Source organism: Ursus arctos, unplaced genomic scaffold (assembly GCF_023065955.2).
Source record: "Ursus arctos isolate Adak ecotype North America unplaced genomic scaffold, UrsArc2.0 scaffold_7, whole genome shotgun sequence".
Lineage (NCBI taxonomy): Eukaryota > Metazoa > Chordata > Mammalia > Carnivora > Ursidae > Ursus > Ursus arctos.
In genome coordinates, this window is record NW_026623089.1 from 74447668 (window position 1) to 74470514 (window position 22847).

The 22847-nt window shown below is 38.2% G+C and overlaps 1 protein-coding gene across 1 annotated transcript in view; it reads left to right on the forward strand.

Moving 5' to 3' along the window:
• PCDH15 (protocadherin related 15) overlaps nt 1–22847 on the forward strand; it is a 1631248-nt gene that overhangs the window by 1371197 nt on the left and 237204 nt on the right. The window contains exon 20 of the mRNA XM_057308638.1: nt 9478–9606. Coding sequence (XP_057164621.1) covers nt 9478–9606 — 129 coding nt within the window. The remainder of the gene's footprint in view (nt 1–9477; nt 9607–22847) is intronic.

Consider the following 22847-nt stretch of genomic DNA (forward strand, 5'->3'; position numbering starts at 1 on the left):
TAAATTTGATAAATCTGCCCAGAATAAGCCATTTACCGTTGCTCAAACATTGGGTAAAACAATTACATGTAGAAAATAAAATATACAGAAAAATCTGAGTAAACAGTGGGGCCAGTAGAAGGTACTTAGATGTGTGAAGAAAAATAAAACCAAGATTGATTTTATATATACAGCATCCTTGATTAAGGGTGTGCCTGCGTTAGAGCTATGTAAGGAAGTCGAAGCAACTCTCAAGAAGAAAATAAAATAATGTGACATGTTGAAGATTAACTGGCAACTTGTCTAGGACATAACGAGTGGGGGTCCTGAGGAGAAGGAGGCATTATTCAGTATGGAGGAAGGGGTGTCATTAGTGTGAAGTAAAATAAATAAGTCGCATTCAGGTCAGTCATTAGAATAGGAAAAAAATCATTAGGATAGAAAAAAAAAGAAACATAATACACAGCTTTGGAAGATGTCACATTACAAGTCAGATATTAATGGCAGTGATAGCTAGGACCCTTTAAATGTGGCCTTAACAATAATTTCTTAGATAAGAGAACAGATGGGAAAAAATAGTATATTAAGGTATCTGACATAATCTCAATCTACTAATTATGGGTTTGCCCACACCAAAAAATGAGAATAAGTTCTGGGTTAATTTCTTCTAGAGCATTTTTTTTTCCAGTTACTTACTTGGGTATCTCAGTTTCCTTGCCCAGGGGTCACTTAGCAATTCTGGTCCGCCCCCAATCACAGCCCTGATGTTTTCCTTCTTAGGATCAGTAAGGTCTCATTCAGCTTTAAAATTCTGACCCTCTTAAGTAAATGTGTTTTATTTTCAAAAGTTCATATCGAGAATATCAGTAGAGAAAGGAACATTTAGATTTCAAATAAACGCTTCTTTGACTAATTCCATTATTTACATTATTTTAGGGATGGACTTCTATGTGGGCACATATTGTGGGTTCCTGAAGGAGAGAGTGATAACACAATCGAATAGTGTCATGTTGTGACGTGCCTTTCTTTTTTTCTTTTTTTACATCTTCTACTTTTATTTATTTATTTTTAATAATAATTTTTTATTATGTTAGTCATGCCTTTCTTATCTACACACTTAAACTTATGTCCTTTGTGGAGTTATGGTAAAATTAACCTTTTAACCTTAATGATAATGGGTCTGAAGAAAGATATTGAATGAACACAGACCCCAGTTCGATGTATACTTATTAAATCAAAATTATTCCTAGCAATTTATGTGAAACAGATTGCGAAGATATCATTTGATAATTTCATCGTGGAAAACTACCTCCCCCACCACCCCCAAAATGTCATTAGGGGAGAGGAGAGCTAATGTTCTACTGCTCATTGCTAATGTTTTTGTAGACAAAGTTGAAGGAATGTTATTGATGTTCCTGTGTTTTTTCCCTTCTCTAAATCAACTTTGTCAATAGTAGCTGAAAAAAACCTATACAAGTGAGATAGCTCATTATTATAAATATTGAGATTTTTTCATCTATCATGAATACAGATAAACTCATAGTTTCTAGAATTTAATAGTTATTTATATTTACTTGGAATTCCTTGCAAATCTATACAGTTGAAAATTCCTTAAGAAAACTTCTACCAGGGATGCCTGGGTGGCTCAGTCAGTTAAGCGTCTGCCTTTGGCTCAGGTCATGATCCTGGGGTCCTGGGCTTGAGTCCTGCATCAGGCTCCCTGCTCAGTGGGGAGTCTGCTTCTCCCTCTCCCTCTGCCTGCTGCTCCCCCTGCTTGTGCTCTCTCTGTCAAATACATGAATAAAACTTTAAAAAAAGAAAAGAAAGCTTCTACCACATTTTATTCAAATACTTTCGCATTTTAGCTGAAATCAACTTCAAAATTTTTGTATATCATATACTTTTTTAAAGCAGCTATGTTTTACCTTACTTAAAATAATAGCATATAGGATAGCTCCCAAATGCATTTTTTGAAGGAACATATAGTCAACTTCTTTCCAGAAGCTTCTTTGTAACATCATTTACTTCTAAGCTAAACTAAGTCTGAGCAATCTGAGCTAAAAATACATTTTATTGGAAAATATTATTGGAAAATCTGGGTGATCCCTATTATGTTTATGGGTATAATTTGACCAACAGGGAGGAAGAAGTTTTCCTTGACCCTCTTAAGGTCCCTGGCTCAGTCTGAAAATTAAAGTGACAAAGACAGACTAAGAGGAGAAAGCATACAAATTTATGTAAATTTTACATGATGTTTTAGTCCCCGTAAGGAAATGAAGACCCAAAGGATTGGTGAGGCCCACTTGCTATCATAGTAGGTGAAAGGGAGAGAGGCAGGTGTGGGAAGACGGCTAAATATGTGAGGAGGCTAAAGGGAGGTGTATATTACTTTAACAAGGTCTGCTTGTATAGAATTCTCTCGGTCTCAACCTTTTGTGCTTGTTGATAATAAAAATGTTACCTTCCTTCTGATACAGGGAGTACATCTTTCACATGGGAATTTAATATCCTGTTTTTATGAAAAAGAAGGAAGGACTTGGTGTTTTTCCTGTATTTGCTATTTTTCAAGTGCATTTCACTCAGAAGAGTCAATGCAGCAAAGTGGCATCTTTTGGGGTGATGTTCTCTGAACTCCTTCAGCAGCAGTGGTAGCAATAGCCTTTAGGAAGTTGGCTGTGAGAGGAAGCCAAACAGCAGGGGCTTAAACAAAGCAGGGTTTGTTTGTCTCAAATATGAAGAAACGTAGCGGTGAACAGTAAGGGGCTGGTACAGGGGCTCCCGCTGTCTCTTCTCTGCCCCGCCATTTATTGTGTATTTGTTTCATCTTCATTCTCCTTACCTAATGGGTTTACAGTGACTAACGCAAGTCTGGGCATCTGCTCTGCTTTGCAAAGAGCAGAAGGTAAAGATGAGTGCAAGAAGAGTCTGCCGTCTTTTCTACCTGAACTAGAGCTCTTTCAGAGACCACACCTGGCGTAAGGCTTCTTATATCTTATTATCCACACTGGGCTGAGAGATAACTAGTAAGTAGGTCTTTGTGGATTGTGGTTATCCATAAACCAATAGCTCAGCAAAATATATGCATAATGAAATCACAGTGAAAGATAGAAATATGCAAATAGAGGTCAGAATTTCTCTTTTTTTGCTTTTTTTTTTTTAAACAAATTTATCAGTTGTCATTTCCCAACAGGGAAGCATTCTTATTCAAAATACAAAGTTGTTCAATAGTGTGGATATTTCTGACCAGATTTCCATGAGTTCAGCAATACTGTTTTCATTCTTGAACTATATAATAGATAAATTGATTTTATCATGGTTTTTGCTCTCAGTAATATTTTCTAGAATTCCTAGCTTGACTTCCTCAATTATGGCTTTGTCAGTGAATACTGGTGATGTTTATAATTTCATATTGGCAGGAGGCTTAGCATCTATGATTGAGCCTTGAACTGACATTATTCCCTGAATGTCTTTTATTTTATTTTATTTCTTTTTAAATATTTTATTTATTTGACAGTGAGAGAGAACACAAGCAGGAGGAGCAACAGTGGGAGAGGGAGAAGCAGGCTCCCCGCTGAGTAGGGAGACCAATGCAGGACTCAGTCCCAGGACCCTGAGATCATGACTTGTGCCAAAGACAATGCCTAACCTACTGAACCACCCAGGCGCCCCCCTGAATGTCTTTTAAACGTGACAACGTAAATAAGCAATTACAATCCAGAAGCTGAACGTTTAACTGTTTAGTCAAACTATAGGAAACATTAGCAAAAGGAAAAATATATATGTGAGAAGAATTGTGTGTGAAATGCAAATAACTGAATTTTTCAATATAGCTCATTTAATAAAATTTTAGAACAGAATAATGAGACCTGGTAGTTCTTGAAAAAACAAAACTGCGGTGGTTTTATTTGGGTGTATACTCTTATAAAAAGAAATGACCATGTAATTTAAAGAGAGAATGAGCTACTTGTTCATTCTCTGAAAAGCATAGATCTATATTTCTCATTTTTGGGGAATAAAATACTGATATTTTAGTGTTTTCTGAAGTAAATCTTCCAGAAGTTTGATTTTTTTTAGTTGTGATAATCTATGATGTTCTCCTAGTTTCTATTGTTTATATTATATAATATAATAAATTATATTTATATTACATATTGTTACAGTATAGATATTTAGAAAGTATATACTCTCCTCACAATGCACTCAGATATGTGCAAAATTAAAAGCTCCTTTTTTTTTTTTAATACCTAATCTAATCTTCATGAGTCCACTCTGCTGCCTAGACAGTAATGTGTCCCTGGGCTGGGTCGGGTCACACTTCACTTGCTTGAAACAACACCCCAGCCTCTTCTGTTTTAACCACTCCTTTCGAGGTAAACGTGCACTCACTAGGGGAGCTGCTAATAGTGCTATTCCTCTCTTGCCTGCCCTCATCCTAAAATGGTACAGGTGCTGGATGTGCTTACTAGTTCTTGACGCTTGGAGGAGGGCACCCTGCTCGAATGCTCTCCATCTCTGCTTGGTGTGTCTGATTTGGCCTCTCAGTGCTGGCTTTTTAATTCTATCCCTTCCCTTAGTGAAGGCTTTCATCTTTCATTTTCATTTGGTTCATCTGTTGCTGCCTAGTCCTGATGTGCACTTGACTGTGACCATGAGGGTCCTTTGCCCTCACCCAAGGCCTTGCTCACAGAGTGCTCTCTCAGCCTCTAGAATTCCTGAGCCACACGCAAAGAAACCAAGCTTCTGTCTTTGGCCACTTGTCTCTGCCACTGCTGCCACGACCTATTAGATGTGACTGCCGTGGAAATTCTCTGGAGGCTTCCATGCTCCACATGAGTCAGCCACTGCTTCACCCAAAGTTCTCTTACTTTCTCAGTACCTATTACCACTTTCCCCAAAGTGCTTCTCCAATGCTTCCTCTCTGTAGATGTGATGCAGAATAGTAGGGGGGAGGGGATGAAGATGAGGACCTTTACATCCTATCTCCTTGTCTTCTCTCTGCCTCCCCTTCTCCTCCCCATAATCCAGAATAGGAAGGCATCTCCCCTTTCTGCTTTTCTGGAAGACATTTCATATTCTTTCATTCTCAGAAGGGGAAGAAGCCTCCCATGTCAGCCTCCCTGGTAGGAAGGGCACCCTGTCTATGTCATCAAAGAAACCCTATGATCTGGGCCAGGCTGGATTGGCTTTAATGTTGTAGCCACAGGATGATTTGTAGCTAAGAATAAAAATGTTTTGGATTAATATTGCCTAAAAAGAATGCCCATTACAGTGTATATGTATTTTCCTTGTCCTACTGGATGGTAATAAAAATGGTCAGATCCTTAACAACACATCCTCATTGTTCCAGACTCCAAACTCTCCATTTTTATTGAAAGGAATTAAACGTGCTAATAAACGTTAGTTTGAACATACATGTTTATAGAAAAATTGTAAAGGGTCTTTGTGCATATATGTGTCTATGGATACGTTTCCACACTGACAAAAAAAAAAAAAAGACAGCTACAATATTCTGTTCTTTGTTTCTCAATTATATAGCATATAATGCGAATTTTTCTGTATGTCACTTTATGAGTAGATAGTTTCATTTAGAGCCATATCAATAGAAAGTCATTATAATTCTATCTTCAATAACTAGAGAATGAATACATTTTGAACACTCTAAATATCTTCTACTTAAGCCAGGTTTTCGGTAATTTAAGAAATTAGCTTGACAGGGGCGCCTGGGTGGCGCAGTCGTTAAGCATCTGCCTTCGGCTCAGGGCGTGATCCCGGAGTTGTGGGATCGAGCCCCACATCAGGCTCCTCCGCTATGAGCCTGCTTCTTCCTCTCCCACTCCCCCTGCTTGTGTTCCCTCGCTCGCTGGCTGTCTCTATCTCTTCAAATAAATAAATATAAAATCTTTTTTAAAAAAAGGAATTAGCTTGACAGACTCAGTAAAGTCCATAATATAAAATCAAGAAAGATTATAAAATACTTAAAAAAAAGTTCTCATGAATAAAAAAATGGTTTATGTAGATGAATGTACATATGATTGTGTTTTTTTGACTTTGACTTTACATCTCATGTATTTTATCCTATACCAAACCAACAGTACCACGTCAGTGTCTTTATTTCAAGGCCATAGCAGTTTATGAAAATAAAGGTGTATTCAAATGGTCTGCTACAGCAAAAATATCTGCTTGCCTTGTTGAGAATTTAATACATATTGTGAGGATTTATCCATGACTTAACAAAATCTATGACATGTTATAATTAAAATAAGTAATGACCCCAAAAGTGATAATTTATGGAATACAGTACTGCCAGTACTTCCAGCTTGTAGAACTGTAATTTGATACAACTTTTGAGAAAATAGGCAGTAAGACAAATCCCCTTAATGGAAACAGATAGCTTTGCACTAATCAGGTTTATTAGTTTGGTATCTTACCTTTTTTATTTAATTGGCATAATATAAATCGATTTTTAAATTAATTGTGAACATGTGTTAGCTGACATATTGTTCTTTTTATCGACTTTACTTAAGATGACCTGAGCTCCTGAGTATTCAATCTTAACCACCTGAAAATCTGTCCTTGATAAAATACATAAAATTCCTCTAGGGCACAGATCCGTATTGAAGCATTGTCACCATCTTTCTGAACCTATCAAAAAAATTTACAGAATTGTGCTTTACAACTAACTAATCTACCACTATTTCAGTAGATTTAAATGAATAGAGTCAGTAGGTCTAATGTGTGGCCTGGGCATTTGTAATGATTAACCAAGGGATTCTGACGCAAATGGTCTTTAGAGTACTTTTCAAGAAATGCAAGTTGGAAATTATTCTATGTGTTCTTAGTTCGTAACACTTGTGTAAAAAGAGACATGGATATTCCTCCTGTCAATATATAATTACTAAGATGTGGAGAAATACATCTATACATAGATATCAGCCCCTATTCGTGAAAAATGGTGGACTTGTTTAACTTTTCAGATTTCTTGGTGATCCAACTCTGTTCTGCTTTACTCAGCTACAGTCTGTAGTCTTTGACTAAGGACTGAAACAGTCTGAAAATATCACACACTAAAGGATCAAGAGTGGGAATTGTAAAGAATAGGATGAAAACTCATCTAGGAGATTGACAGGGAAATATGGACAGGCTGGCATAAAGAGGTTCAGATAATTTGAAGGGAAGACAGCACACTCCAGTGTGGCTACTCTTGGATTTTGACCCCAGGCTGTCAATTTTAATGTCTTGTTCACCCTCAGGCAAATTGAGAACTGCTCCTGTAAAAACATTCTTTTACTGGTTTTAACTCACACAACTTCTAGAGAAATAACATTTGTTTAACTGGGTTTGTTGTTGTTGTTGTTATAAAAGCAATGTAGCCTTGTTGGAGAAAATGAGGAAAATATATAAAAGTTAAAAGAAGCAAATTAATTTTTCTGTATTTCTTCCAATCAGATAGTGTTCAAATTTATACAGAGCCATGTATATCTACATACAAGGGTGTTTGTGCTCATGCATCTTTTAAATTACATGGTTTCATGAAGATATGCACACAGAAGAATGCACAAACCTTAATTGTGCATCTTAATAAATGTTCACGTAGTGAACACATTTCTGTAATCAATATTTAGAACAAGAAACAGAAATCCATTAACAGCCCAAGAGCCCAGCCTTTTGATTGCACCAGTCCCAGCCCACCTTCTTCGTAAGGTGATCCCTATTCTAACTTCTATCACAATGAAGACATTGTGCCAATCTTTGAAATGTATACACTTGGAATCAATCATACTATGTGCTACTTTGTGTCTGACTTCTTACACTCAACCTTATGTTCTTGAAATTAATCCCCGTGGGTCCTTGTAACGGCGCTCTGTTCATCCTCAGCATTATAGATTATTCCACTGTGCACATAAAATCATCTACTGCTGGTGAGCATTTAGGTTGTTTCCAGGTTTTGACTACACAACACTGTTCTGGTCACACCTTTAAGTAAAATTTTCATTGGGCTTTTAAATACAGAAATATGTACAAATCGTACTGAATAGCTGTATGAATTTTCACAGAATAAGCCCACCAGTGTATCCAGGACACAAATAGAGAAAGAACCCATTATGAAAACCCAAGAATTCCCTGCTATGCATGGTGATTTTTAAATGACTGCTGGATGTTACATGTGGAAAAATTACAAAAGCTTGTGGTAAAGTCACGGTGCTCAAAAGAGGATATACTTTTGCTTCTGTTAAAATAGGTACAGACAACCTTAATTCAATTGGAGTTTGAGCTTTGGGTTTTAGTCAAAGTGAGGCAAGGCCTACATCCCATGCACCATTACTCATGAGTACAGAACCTCAGTGATCCCAACGGGAAGGACGGGGCATTTACCAGGTCCTTGCCTCCTCAGTCGCTAGGAAATCCATTGTTTGACCCCTCAGCCCATGACGACTGCAGGATCTCCCCAGATTCACTCCCTCTGAGCCAAGGGTTGGTGCATCCCACATCACGTACAGTCAGGACAAATTGTATCGGTATTTTTTAAAACAAAAGTTGAGTCATTATTTCATCTTGCATTTTTCTCCTACTTTTTAATTTACCTCTTGTCACATATGTAGTATCGTAGCCTAACGGATTTTTCATTTTCCAACCAAGGGCCCTTTCTTTCTCCGATTCTGGCCCCAGGCTTCTGTAATGTGCCCAGCACTGTAAGGCAGTGCTGCTTCTCAGGCTTTGATTAGAGAGAACAGTTTCCAGCTTGACTCACGTCTGAAGATGTTGTTTGATTTTTCAAAAGTTTAGTTGAGCTAGTAATAGTCTGTGATGGCAGCAGGCCAGGGGTTTACCTTTGAACCCAGTAGCACATTCTACTTTACGTGTACCTGCTTTCAATTTCCTTGGGCTGTGTGATCATAAGGTAATCACTTAGCTGCTGATACACGGTGCTCAAACTCTTGGTGTAGAGGTGAACCCAGAAAGTGATGAATGTATTAATTTCTGACAGCGTTCACTTACCTGAAAATACCCATTTGATGCACTGTGCTCTTTGAGAAGGTACCATTTTTTATTTTTAAAGTGTGAAATATAAGTGATATAAACTACAGAAATGTTACATTTCAGAGAAAAAGAGGTACATGTGTGTATAAACAAAAGCTTGCCACCCATAAGATGTGAACAAGATAAAGGTAAAATCACTTTCTCAAAGGAAGCCTCCAGGAAATACTTGACATTTTCAAGAAGATGTTTGCCCTATAATATCATCATTTGCTTTCTCCATCTTTTTTTTTTTTTGAAGTGCTTGAATATTGCAAACTTCCTCTTTTTTCTTTTTCTTTTTTTTTTTTCCTTTTTAGGAAGCTAAGGATTAGGAATAGCAGCGAGATACTTTGGGTTTTGGTGGGAGTGAGGCAAGGTCTCACTGTATTTCAGATAGACAAAACACCGAGATGACTGATTAGCTGACATCAACATGAAAATAACTCCTTTCACATTTAGTCCTTCTTTTTCTTCCTTAAGACCTCGACTGCTACCGTAAATGTGGTGGTGACAGATGTCAATGACAACGCACCAGTGTTCGACCCCTATCTGCCTAGAAATCTGTCTGTGGTGGAGGAAGAAGCCAATGCCTTTGTGGGTCAAGTACGGGTAAGTGGAATATATATATTAAATGAATTTTTTAGTTGAGTACATTTCTCACACTTTAATTTTGAAAGGAGATTCAGCTAATGCGATGTGCAGTGGGTCATCGAAATTACTGAAGGTGATCAGTGAGTGAGATCATTTGGGTATAAGGCAAAACAGCGATAAAGCGCATTCATTCTCAGTCACAGTGCTGGATACTCTTCAATGTTGTTTTATTGTTTTGTTTTTGTTTTTTTTTCCTTAAATCACCTCGTTTCCATTTGGATTTCACTTATTAAGCTTGTCGATTTACATTTTGTGACCCTTAGGTGATTTAAACATTGATTCATCGGAGAGTATTCTTTTCTTATATAATATATATATATATATTTCTGGGATTATAAGGTATCTATAGAGAAACATGTAATTAGCTATACCATTACGTGTGAATTTGTATAGCATACCTCAAAATACAGATGTTTAGAGGTAAATTCATCTGGTTGTATAAACATTTATTTAGCATTTGCTTTGTACCCATATTTCACATACAGCACCTCTTGTCCAGCATGCTCTCCTTATTCTAATACTGGACATGTCAGCCAGTTTCTGTACTTCCTTTGATGAATAATCCCATTTTTCTTATAGGAAGGGCAGTATTTCCTCAGTTGGGTCATACTTGGTCTTGAACATGGTCGATGGTTTAGAAGGCATAAGCTGAGGGTGAATTATGGGAAAGACACACATATTTCACAGTATCTACCTGAGATGAGATGTCTGTGTGAGCCACAGGCAAGGGAAGAACCCTGCTCTCACAAGAAGTGGGTCACCCAGATGTGTGAGTCCAGACTTCAGGAACCCACCCCTTCCCTGTTAAAGCCTTGAGTCTTAGAATAGGAGTTTTGCTGGTGCTTTGAAGCAAGCCTTCTCTGCAAGCCAGCTGTTCTTCCAGTCAGACAAAGGTCTGTTGTTCAGTCCAATTTCCTCTCTGGCTCCAGAAGAGGAGGGCTTCTCTAAATGTTAAAGGCAGGGACCTTCTACCTTTTTTACCATGCCCTGTGATTTTAACAAGGAAGCCTGAACTCATCAGTTTTTCCCCCAGAGCCCTGACAATACTTACAACAACTCCATAGTCATTATCATCATCATTGTCACTCTGTCTCTCAAATCCTGGAGAGATTGCATTAGGCATGCGTTCCCTCACGCCTTCATGCCACCCCAGCTCACCACAGGGGAGAGGATTAGTCATTGTGCTGCTGCAACAAGCCACAGAGTCTTGATGCCCTATAGCCAGCAGGCCATCTGACTCCAGAACCCTTTGTAATAATACCTCCAGTGTCACAACTTTGACTGTGGACTCTACAAGAAAAGACGTGCAGACAAAAGATCAAGGTAGAAATCATTTTTGAGAAGTTCAAGTGATACTCACAGGCAAGTAGAAAGTAAAGCAGGGAAACGAAGGGACAGCTACTACACCAGTCATTAGGAAGACTGGAGCTCAATCCCAAGGGCAAATCTAGGAAATCCCACAAACATGTGTCCCAGAATTATCGATCCTGTGAAGTGATGAAACTGGCAAATTCATGCACGGAATCCTGAGCGTTCTTGGTCACCGATGCTGTGGAGGAGGGCATTTTTGGTATTTCCTGCCTCCAGTGCAAGCAAGCAGCCAACTCTCTGTCATTTGGATACAAGGGCATTCGGTCAGACTGTCGATACCAGCAGATTGAAGTCAGCCGGAAAGTATACATGCTCTGAGGGACACGTGCGAGGCACTGACAGTGTCTATTACACCAGGCAAACCAGGTGGTAAAATCTGAGCAGCATGTGCAGAAAACACAGAAAAGGGGTTGCTGCTGAAGTTGGCTCATGAAGGACGAATATTGGCGAGAAGAAAATTGGGAGGGGTTGGAAGCGGTCTAGCATGTGATTGCATGAATAAAAGCACAGACATGGAGCGTAGGGCCTGTCATATTACAGCAAGTGTGCCAAGTTGTAAACATTTCTCTGTGCATATTAGGGAAGGTGCTGGGGGGACCCCTGGAGGGTCTGAGGTATGGCATCACTAGATTTTTATTATAAAGATTACTCCTGAGTAGATTGTAATGGGAGATTCTACATCCACAAAGCTGAATCAGAAGGTAATTATAATAACCCAGGCATAGTGGCCGGCGCTATTAGAATAGTCTGATCATAATGATGATTAAATATTGGGTCATCTGGGTAACTCAGTCGGTTAAGTGTCTGCCTTGGGCTCAGGTCATGATCTCAGGGTCCTGGAATCGAGCCCCACATAAAGCTCCCTGCTCAGTGTCCCCGCTGCCTCTGCTTCTCCCTCTGCCTCTGCCCCTCCCCCCCACTGTGCTCGCTCTCTCTCTCTCTCTCTCTCTTTCAAATGAATAAATAAAAAAATCTTAAAAAAAATACCATACATTACAGTTGTTTCTCTAGTTGCCAAACCAAAGAAAACTGAAAAATGTATTTACTCACATCTACTAACTATTCAGATAAAACAAACAGGTATTGAAATCATTTAGGAAAAGTATCATTTCCACTTCTCCTAAATTAAGAGAAATTAACTAAATTACTTAGCATCGGAGAGATAAAACCAATATGGAATATATAATTAATAATATGTAAGTAGACATTAACATAATGATTAATTATTAGTTATTTTTATTTTTCCTTTCTCTTTATCAATGTCATTTTTCCTAGTGGTTCTTTGTCTTTGAAGGACTTACAGCATGAAGTTTGTTTCTCGTCTCCTAGTTCTTAAATTAGATGAGAAATGGTCTCTGTAGTTTATTTCAGCATTAAAAATTGAAATATAAACCTCAGCATTCATAATCTGGCAAAGCAGTAACTGTCCTGGTCTTTAGGCAATAGCATGTTTCCGTAAAAAACTAAAACGAGTTTGAAAGTACAAAGGAACACAAAAACATGTAGGGCAGGTGCGTCCTACTGATTCTGCTCCGTTCCAGGGAAGTTGTAATGTTCAGAGAATGGAATTTTGATGCACCATAATGGTCTCCTGTTGCTACCTAATGATAATTATATAATACATTAATTTCACTAAATGACTCATGCTCTGCTTATAAAATTTAATTTTAATTGTCACCAAAAAAACTATTAAGACACACTTAAAACCAAGATATGTATGGTTAGCTATTGCACTGAATTCGAGCCACCAACTGAAGGAGTTTTTGTTCTAACGATGTTTTAGGATGTGTAATCCAGTATTTGCATGCAAATGCTGAAGGAACTTTTTATTTACTTTTTATGTGTTAAGGTGGTGTGGTAGTATCAAACTTTATTAAATAGGGAATACTTCCAAAGCAATATTTATGGATTATGCAGAGTGAAGATGTTTTATCAGCATATTAAAAAACAAACTACCAACCAGTAATTTCTGAACATAGAACTCACTACACACAAGTATGATATACCACACTTAACTTTGGAAGCCATTTGCATAATTCTCAGAGCATTTGCAGCAGCGGTGTTGTTGGGGAGAAAAGAATGTATGCAGAATGAAACCCGGCACACACAGTAAGAATGGACTCCCTCTCTACGCCAAGAGTCCAATGTGCCATCCTGAGGATTTCCTAAAGGATGAGGAACGCCACAGAGGACTAAGGCAGCTGTGTCAGGGCTCATGGGAAAATGTATTCATCTGCAGTATCTTGACAAATTAGTGAGATTCCAGGTTGAAAAAAAGAAAGAAAAAAGAAGGAAAAGAAAGAAACCGGGTATATATGATAGAGAACAGAGTTGAGCTCAAGAGGCAATTTGAGAACAACTCAATAGTTTGACAGTCATGGAAGATTGGTTCAGAGGAGTTCTGGAAAATTGATAAGAAACATGTTGAGTTCTGATGGGGAGGCCAGAGAGACCTAAAGACAGTGCTGCTGGTAGAAAGACTTGGCGACTTGGCCTGTCCTCGAGAAGTCTTGTTCGGTGCGTTTTCCAGCAGGTCACAAGAGGCAACATCTAGAGGGTCTGTATGCATATTCTGACTCTGGACCACAAGCATGCCAACCATTTATTCCAATGGGTCTCAGGTGTAAGAGGCCTCATACCTGCCACACAAAATCTCCACTCCTCCTAGATCCCAGGGTGTGCACATAAGCAGCAGAAGGCCTGGGGGGGAGGGGGGCAGAAAGAGAGAGAGAGAGGTTATGCAATAAAGAATATTTATGCACACACATACATATATATAAATCAGTTATGCATGCATGTGTTATTGTTAAGTTACATAGTGAGGGTAAAGAAACTGGGTCTATATTGGGATTATGACATTTTTTCTTAAAGTTTGCTGAACTGCTTAGATGTGTCTCCCAGACCCTATTTCTTCCTAAATCAGAAGTACCAGCTAGCAACAGTTCATCCTGATGTGAGTCAGGCAGACGAGTTTGGTCCCACCATAAACCCCTGGTCTGCGGACGTGGAGAATCGTGACACCCCATCCAATATGGTGCACGCCATTTTCATTCATTTTCTCAACTAATGCCTGATGGATTCCACCCTGAGTCTGGATGGGGAGTGAGGAGGAGATAAGGGGGTGGGGGAGATCTGTTCAATAATCCCTGTCTTCCACATGGCGTCCCAAGAAGAACTTTGTAGTTGTCCAACAGAATGTAGCATGAGGGAGGATGAGAAGCTGTTTTGACTTTGGCCCAGGTGGGCTCAGGAGGTTCTTCTGTGGATATTCTGGGTTAGTGGACGTTGAGGGGAGGGGAAACCTTGGAGCTTCCTCCAGCTGTCTGGCCTCCTGGCAGCATCTCATGAAGAGTTCCTTAGGAGCCACAACTCTCCTAAATTCGTCCTCTCTGTTTTTCAGAGTAGCCCTGGGCATGAAAGCCCACGGAGATGCAGAGAAGTCACGCTTGCAAGCAACCCTGCCTCTTACGTTTAAACCAGGAGCTTAGCACTGTATGCAATGTAGAGTGAGCTGCTTCCCGGCCAACTTCCCATCAATGCCTTGTAGAAATTCTTATGCTGAGCTGACTTCTTTTAGCTCTAAGTAGCAGAAATAGAGCCCTGAGTCAACAAAATGTTCTTCCAGTTCTAAAACAAAAGAGGCTGAATTTATTTAACCTGAAACATAAATGTATTCCCAGTGTGGGGTTGGCATGCTAAACACCAGCTGCCCTTAAGGGGTAGTGATTTGGTTTAAACCCTTAGAGCGGTTTTAAAATCATTCATGAACTTCAGCGTTTAGAAGGGTAGGGAAGCTGTTCATCTAAAAAAAGAAATTGGTATTTCCTCCAAATATATAATGGAACATTAGGCAAACTAAATCAGTGGTGCGTCTCTGATGAATGTCCTTGTCATCTCCCTGTGTGGGGCTCTAAAAATGAAATGAAGGTGGGAGCCTTATGGTGTTTTATTTATTTTTTGTAGCTCACTATGGCATTCAACAGTGCCTAAAACTATAATACTTCTTTTTAAAGTGGGCCACAAGTGGGGGATTTTATGGGTTCTCTTGTCAAGTCATCCCATGCAATGCAAACACGGTACTCAGTCAACTCAAGAAGGAATCCCACACAATTTGAAGAACTGGGGACATGGGTTTTAATGCTGCTACCTAAAAACGTTTATGATGGAGATTTATTTGTGGCTTGTGAGTATGTTTGAAGCTTAGTGATCTCTCGGATATTCAATTAGCCGTTGGTAAATGAGTGAGAACATTTTGTGCATGTATTTTTGCAATATTTACTTAGGGCCTACGCTTAGAGCAGCTTTTAGTCTTACTCTCATCTGTTATGATAAATGCATGTGCGTGTGCCTGTGTGTGTGCATGTGTGTAAATATTCACAGTTGTGTAATCCCAGATGTGCAGTGACTGATCGTGGTCACCTCCGTACTGCTGAATGTCCTCTTCATCTGAATAACTTCACTGCCACATTTGAAATGGGTCTCTCTCCCCTTCTTGAGACCCTACGGCCTGTCTGCCCCTGGTCTCCATACGTTTAAGCAGATCTGATTCGTTCTACCTTTCCCTAGATCTGTTTGCTTCTTAAACCTTTTCTTTTAATACTGTGTAACAATACTCTTTTTTTTCTAGTTTCATTGAGGTATCATTGGCATTCAAGAAACTACACATGGCTCATGTATGCAATTTGGTGAGTTTGAGTTAGGACATATGAATACTCTGGTTACCGTCACCACGATCAAGGTGACAGATGTTTCTGCCACCTCCCAAACTAACATATTCAGCATGTGTTAACGCTCTACCCTTATCTTCCCCTTCTCCCGATAGGGCTCCCTCCCCTGAATTCTGCTTCTTGGTTACTCGGTTACAAGCCAGATTCTGGGGAGCCATGCGTCTCTTCTTTCACCCTCACTGTCCACATCCGGTCCATCACCAGTCCTGATAATTTTACATGTTTCTCCCTGTTCTCAGATTCCCTCCTTCTCTCTCCAGACAACCACAGTCCAGCTCTCACTGTTTCTCACTTGAACTAATACCACAACATCTTTTTTTTTTAACATAGACTTTATTTTTCTGCTATCTATCAAGGACACACTACATTAAAAAAAAATCTTCATAGTTTGTTTAGTTGACTGCTATTTTTTTTCACTTAATCGATTATTCTGACACACTAATCCTAATTACCCTCAGTGTACCTGCTGGAACGCTGTCTCTAACCAACAGTTCAACCACAGGAAACATCTCTCAGTGCAGCATAAGGCTCACATCCCATAGCTGCTTCTCCAGCTTGCCCCGAGTCTGTGCTAACCTGCTTGTCTTCTACTAATACACCTTCTCAGTACCTCTCCTGAGTCCCTGTGCTTCTGCTCATGCTCCTGCCTTGATTTCTTCCTTTTCCATTCTTTACCTAGAGAACTGATCTTTGAAAATTCTGGCCAAACATAATCTCTTCCAGAAAACCCAACCTGAACTTTTCTGTATCCTAAATGACCCATACCCATGGCACATGTATACTGTGCACAACTTTTTGGTAGTAATTCCCAAAGCATATTGAAGTTATCTATTTATCCCAATTTCTTGCAAGCTGAGACTATGTCATATTGATCTGAGAAACCTATTACTCAGCCAAAATATTTGGCTTGTAGAAGATGCTGAATTGGAATTTCAGCATGTAGTATAGAGCACATAGATTTCATTTAAAAAGCAGCATTAATGCGAAGAACAAGTGAAATTTCTAATCAGGATGGGGCAAAATCTTTACCACCTGGAGACAGGGAAACACTAGGTCTAAGACGATTACGGGCAGGAATCCTGGGACACATAAGCTTCCAGCCTGTTCGGGTACATGCGTGAAGTTGTATTTTCTTCCCACCCCTTTACAATACATACTCCATTTAAATTATTTAATATTCGTCTAAGAAGAAATACGGACTGTTTTGCCTCACAAACCCTTGCTCCATTCATCTAGCTGTGCCTTTTAATGCTACATTACTTATTTATGAGATCCAACCTTCTACAAATTGCACTTCTGTTTTATAGACTGATGAAAATTCATGGCCTATTCTCTCTAGCTGGATTTCAGTTATCCTTCTCTACAAATGTGATGGCTCCTTACAATTACTTACACCGACTTTACTGCCTAACTCAGGAGGAAGCTGGGCAAATCAACTTTTGGTTTTACAGGAAGGATTCCAACTGTTTCTGAAGCTTTTTATTAAGATCAACTCTTGTCCTTTAAACTTTAAGAAAAATGTGGAATATATGGAAAGTGATCTAAACATACATGCACAATTTATTATAAAATTAACATATTGTGCCAGGGCATATGGTGTATATACCGGGAAATAACCATCACCAAGAGAGCCCTCTGTGTGCTCCCTCTCAGTGACACTCTCCTCCACCTTCAGTTAACTGCGTGGTTAGTTTCTTGCTTTCCACTGTGGATTGACCAACTCCATAAGCGTCCATAAACAACACAGTTTAATTATATCTTTTTTAAATTGTCTATAAATAGAATTATAGAGTATGTATTCTTTACTACCCCCCTTCCTTTATTCACCTTTATCTTTTTAGGTCAATTTTCTGTCTGTCTGTTCATGTATTTTGTATATGGTATGCTGCTGTCCTACGATTCATGTTCACATTCTTACTACTGATGAGGACTGGAGTGGCTTCCAGTTTCAGGCTGTTATACTCAGTGCTGCTGTGAATACTCTAATATAATGTTTCCTGGTGCATATGTGCCAGAATTTCTCTGTTATGAATATGAGTATATTTAACTATACTGAAAATCCCGAGTTGTTTCCCATAGTAAGTGTGATGATTCTCTGAGGTAGAGATTATCTCCGCATGCATTTTTGGTGTGTCAGTCTTTCTAATTTGAGCCAGTCTGGTACAATTTTAGTGGTCCCACATTATAGTCTTAATCAGAATTTTCCTAATGAGATTGATTATCTTTTCTTATGTTTACTTGCTATTTTCAAATTTTTTTCCTAAGTACCTTTTTAAATCTCCTATCCATCGATCTTTTGGATGACCATTGACTTTCTTCTTTAAGTGTTCTTTTTCATCTGTGGGACTTCTTTATATACTCAAGCTATGACTCACTCCTTGTTACATGTATTTCAAACATCTTCTCAAACTCTGGAGCTTGTATTTCACTTTCTTAAAGGTGTCTTTTGGTATAAAGAGTGTATTTATTTATTTATTTATTTATTTAAGCGACTCAGAGAGAGGGTGCACGTGTGAGCAAGCAGGGTGGGGAGGGGCAGAGGGAGAAGGAGAGAGAGAATCTCAAGCAGGCTCCACACTCAGTGTCTGCCTAACATGGGGCTTGATCTCACAACCCTGAGATCATGACCTGAACTAAAATCAAGAGTCAGACACATAACCAACTGAGCCCCCCAGGCACCCTTAGCCATCATTTTTAATTATTGCTTGCTATCCTTAGATCACTAAGATATCCTTCTATATTATGAAAAACTTTATTTTGTTATTTGTAGTACATCTACCATCTGAAATTGATCTTTGCATATGATGTGACATACAAGTCCACTTTCATTTTCTTTTACATAAATACCCATTTATCTAGTAGGCAAGTCTTTTCCCTATATTTTCTTCTAGAAGTATTAACAGTTTTAAGTCTTATAAGTCTTTAATTCATTTTGAGTTGATCTTTGTATATGGTGTAATATATGGTTCAATTTCTTTCTTTTTCATGCGGGTATCCGATTTTCCCAGCACCATTTGTTGAGGACGCTAGCCCTCTCTATTGTGCCTTCTTGGTTATTTTGGTTGAAGATCAGGTAACTGTATTGGCATGGAATTTTTTATGGGATCTCTATTCTGTAACATTGGTCTATTTGCCTGTTTTTGTTTTGTTTTGTTTTGTTTTTGCCAGAGCAACTCTCTTTTAATTATAGTAGTTTTGCAATATACTTTGAAATCAGGAACTGTGACAACTCCATTTTTTTTTCTTTTTCCCCAAGATTGCTTTGGCTATTCAGTGTCTTTGTGGTTCCATATAAATTTTGGAAATATTTTTCAACTTCTGTGAAAAATGCTAATGAGATTTTGGTAGAGATTTCATAGAATTTCTAATTGCTTTGGGCAGGATGGAAATTTAAACAATATTAAAGCTTCCAATTCATGAACATGGGTAGTCTTTCCATTTATTTATGTCTTCTTTATTTTCTTTTTCATTAATGTTCATCTGTTTCATCAATGTTTGTCTTTTTCATCATTGTTTCATCTATCATGACAGTTAAAAACAGTCATTATAGAATGATAAAATGTTCAATTCATTAAAAAGATATAATAATTATGACTAAATGCATGCACATCAGAACATCTAAATATATAAGCAAACATTGACAGATCTGAAGTGAAAATTAGCAGTGTAATAATAGACTTCAAAGACCACTATCACTTACAGATAGAATATCTACAGAAAATCAATAAGGAGACAGCAGACTTGAGCAACACTGCAGACCAACTGACCCTATTGTATCTAAATAGAATGCATCTACTTCTTGAATGAGACATGATACATTCTCCAGGATATATCACATATTAGGTCACAAAATTAGTCTTAACAAATTTTAGAAGATTGAAATTATGCCATGTACTTTTTTCAACAATGGCAGAATAAAACTAGAAATCAATAATAGGAAAAAAAACTGGAAAATTCACACATATCTGGAAATTATGCAGTACATTTCTGAGCAATCAGTGGGTCAAAGAAGAAAGCGAACAGTAAAGTAGAAAATAGCTCAAGACAAATGAAAAAAAAACACAACATATCCAAACTTAAGGGATGTAGCTAAAGCAGTACTAAGAGGGAAGTTTATAGTAATAAATGTCTACATTAAATAGAAGAAAGAGGGTGCCTGGGTGGCTCAGTCAGTCAAGTGTTCACCTTTGGCTCAGGTTATGATCCCAGAGTCTTGGGATCGAGCCCTGCATCAGGCTCTCTGCTCAGTGGGGAGCCTCTTTCTCCCTCTGCTCCACCCCCTGCTCGTGCTCTCTCTCTCTCTCTCAAATGAATAAATAAAATTCTTAAAAAAATAAGAAAGATCTCAAATATACACATAACTTTACACCTCAAGAAACCAGAAAAGGGAAAACAAACTAAGCCCTAATTAAGAAGAAGGAAAGAAATAATAAAGATTAGAGTAGAAATAAATCAAGCAAAGCACAGACTATCTGTAGAAAAAAATCAATGAAACTAGGAGTTGTTTTATTGAAAAGATAAAAATTGACAAACCTTCAAGAAAAAGAGAAAACTCAAATAAAATTAGAACTAAGAGGAAACATTACAACCAATGCCACAGAAATACAAAAAGTTATGAGACTTCCATGAAAAATTATAAGCCAACAAATTGAATAACCTAGAAGAAATGGATAAATTCCTAGAAACATATAGCTTACCCATTCTGAATCATGAAGAAAAAGAAAACCTGAATGGTCTAATAATTAATAAAGAGTAATCAATAATCAAAGAGATTTCCTGTCAAATGTAAGCCCAAGATCAGGTGGCTTCACTGGCAAATTCTACCAAACAATAAAAGAAGTAGTAATGCTATTCCTTCTTAAACTCTTCTCAAAATGTTGGATAGGAGGGACTTTGTCAAAAATCATTTAATGAGGCCAGCATTATCTTTCTACAAAAGCCAGTCAAAAACACTACAAGAAAGAAAACTATAGGCCAATATCCCTAAAGGATATAGATGCAAAAATCCTCAACAACATATCAGCATACTGAATTCATCACCACATTAAAAGGATCATAAACCATGATACCATGATCAAGTCCCTGGGATCCAAGGGATGGTTCGACATACACAGTCAGTTAATGTGATCCACCACATAAACAGATGAAGGATAGAAGTTACTTAATCATCTCAATACATGCAGAAAAAGCATTTAATAAATTGACACCTTGTTATGATAAAAACTTGCAACAAACTAGATACAAAAGGAATCGACCTCCATTTAATTAAGGCCATAAATAAAAAGCTCATAGCTAACATCATACTCAGTAGTAAAAAGCAGAAATCTTTGCTCTGAGATCAGGAACAAAGCAAGGATACCTACTCTCACCACTCTTATTCACCATAGTACTGGAGGTTCTAGCCAGAGCAATTAGACATGAAAAGGAAATAAAAGTCATCCAAATAGGAAAGGAAGAAGTAAAATTATCTCTGTTTGCAGATGACATAATCTTAAACGTAGAAAATCTTAAAGACCACAGAAAAGTTAGAACTAACAAACAAATTGATCAAAGTTGCAAGATACAATAATCAGTTATACTAATGTATGTTAACAGCAAACTATCTGAAAAGGCAAAATAAGGAAATAATCCCATTTACAATAGCATGCAAAAGGATAAAATCCTTAGCAATAAGCTTAACCAAGGAGGTAAAATATTTGTGTCCTGAAAACTACAAAACACTGATGAAAGAAATTAAAGAACACCAAATAAGTGGAAAGGCATCCCGTATTCATAGATTGGAAGAATTAATATTGTTAAAACGTCCATTTTACCCAGTAAGTCTTGATGGTTGGTAGAGCAAGTTCTCTCACCTTATCTTCAAGAAATGTTTAACTTTCTCTACAGCTATAGCAGCTCCTTTCTATACCTTTTGGTCTATTGGCATAAAGAGCCAAAAAATAAACACTAGTCAACTGTGAATGTAGGTGTAAGGGGGACCTTACTGTCTCTTTAATGGAAGCATGACTCTTGTCCCCAGAGCACTAGGACCTCTAGTGCAGCAGAGCCTCAATTTGCAAGGACCAGAATCATATATTCCCCGGTAGGTCAGTCAGGATCATGGTGATAGAGGCCACTGATACTCAAACCCTGATTCTCATTCTCACCTGTTCTCCCTATCAATAAAAGTACCATATAATGGCCACCACTTCCTTAACCCTATAGAAGGTCATCCCCAAAGTTGCCCTTAGCTGTTTCTTTAAGAAGTCATTCCAGTTCTACCAGACTAGCATTGTTGGATGGTACAATATATTACAGCCAACTACAATCCTGTAGTTATGTGCACATAATTGTACCTCCTTTGCCATAAAATGAGCCCCTTGGCCTGAAATGATGTTATGTGAAATCTCATGGACAATAAATCAGGTATTTAATGTCCTTTAATTTAACTGGGTATTTAATGCTACCCTTAGAATATTCATTAATCACAGTAAAGATCATAGTAAATAAGAGTCTTTAGTTCACCTGCTTTGGGCAGTTTTTGATTATATAAATCGAACATTACCCTTGTTGGCTGCCCTACTATCTTGCCCTTAGGAGCACCATGATTCCTATGCATCGTAGCAGTTCAGTTGCCATCCCATCCTTGCAAATTGTTATGAAATATTTCATCCGTCTGCCTTTGACATTTGAGGATTGCTACCTGGATTCAGAACCCAGAATCTAGAGTTCTGTCATTCACACTAACACTAAGGAACACAGTTCGATAGCATCAGGATAAGTGTCCTGTCCTTGGCCTAGAGAGGAGAGCCACCCTTGAATGTCCAGATAATGCCAGTGCATCTCAAGTTGCACCTTCCTGTATTGCTCCAAAGAAGGGAAGTTATTGAGGCGTTGTTTTATTCTGGGCAGCAAAGTTAACTGGTGTCTTCTCTGGTCTCACATAATAAATCCATACTAAAATGCCCATAGCTTTGAGTCTCTGACCTCTTCCTCAAATCTCTAAGACAGTTCTAAAATTTATACCTGGTTTATTGTAAGCCATTGTTTTTCTGGAGCTTCAGGGAGTAACCCAGTAGTAAGTTAGGATCAGCTCCAGATATCCTTGCCACAGTCCCAAGT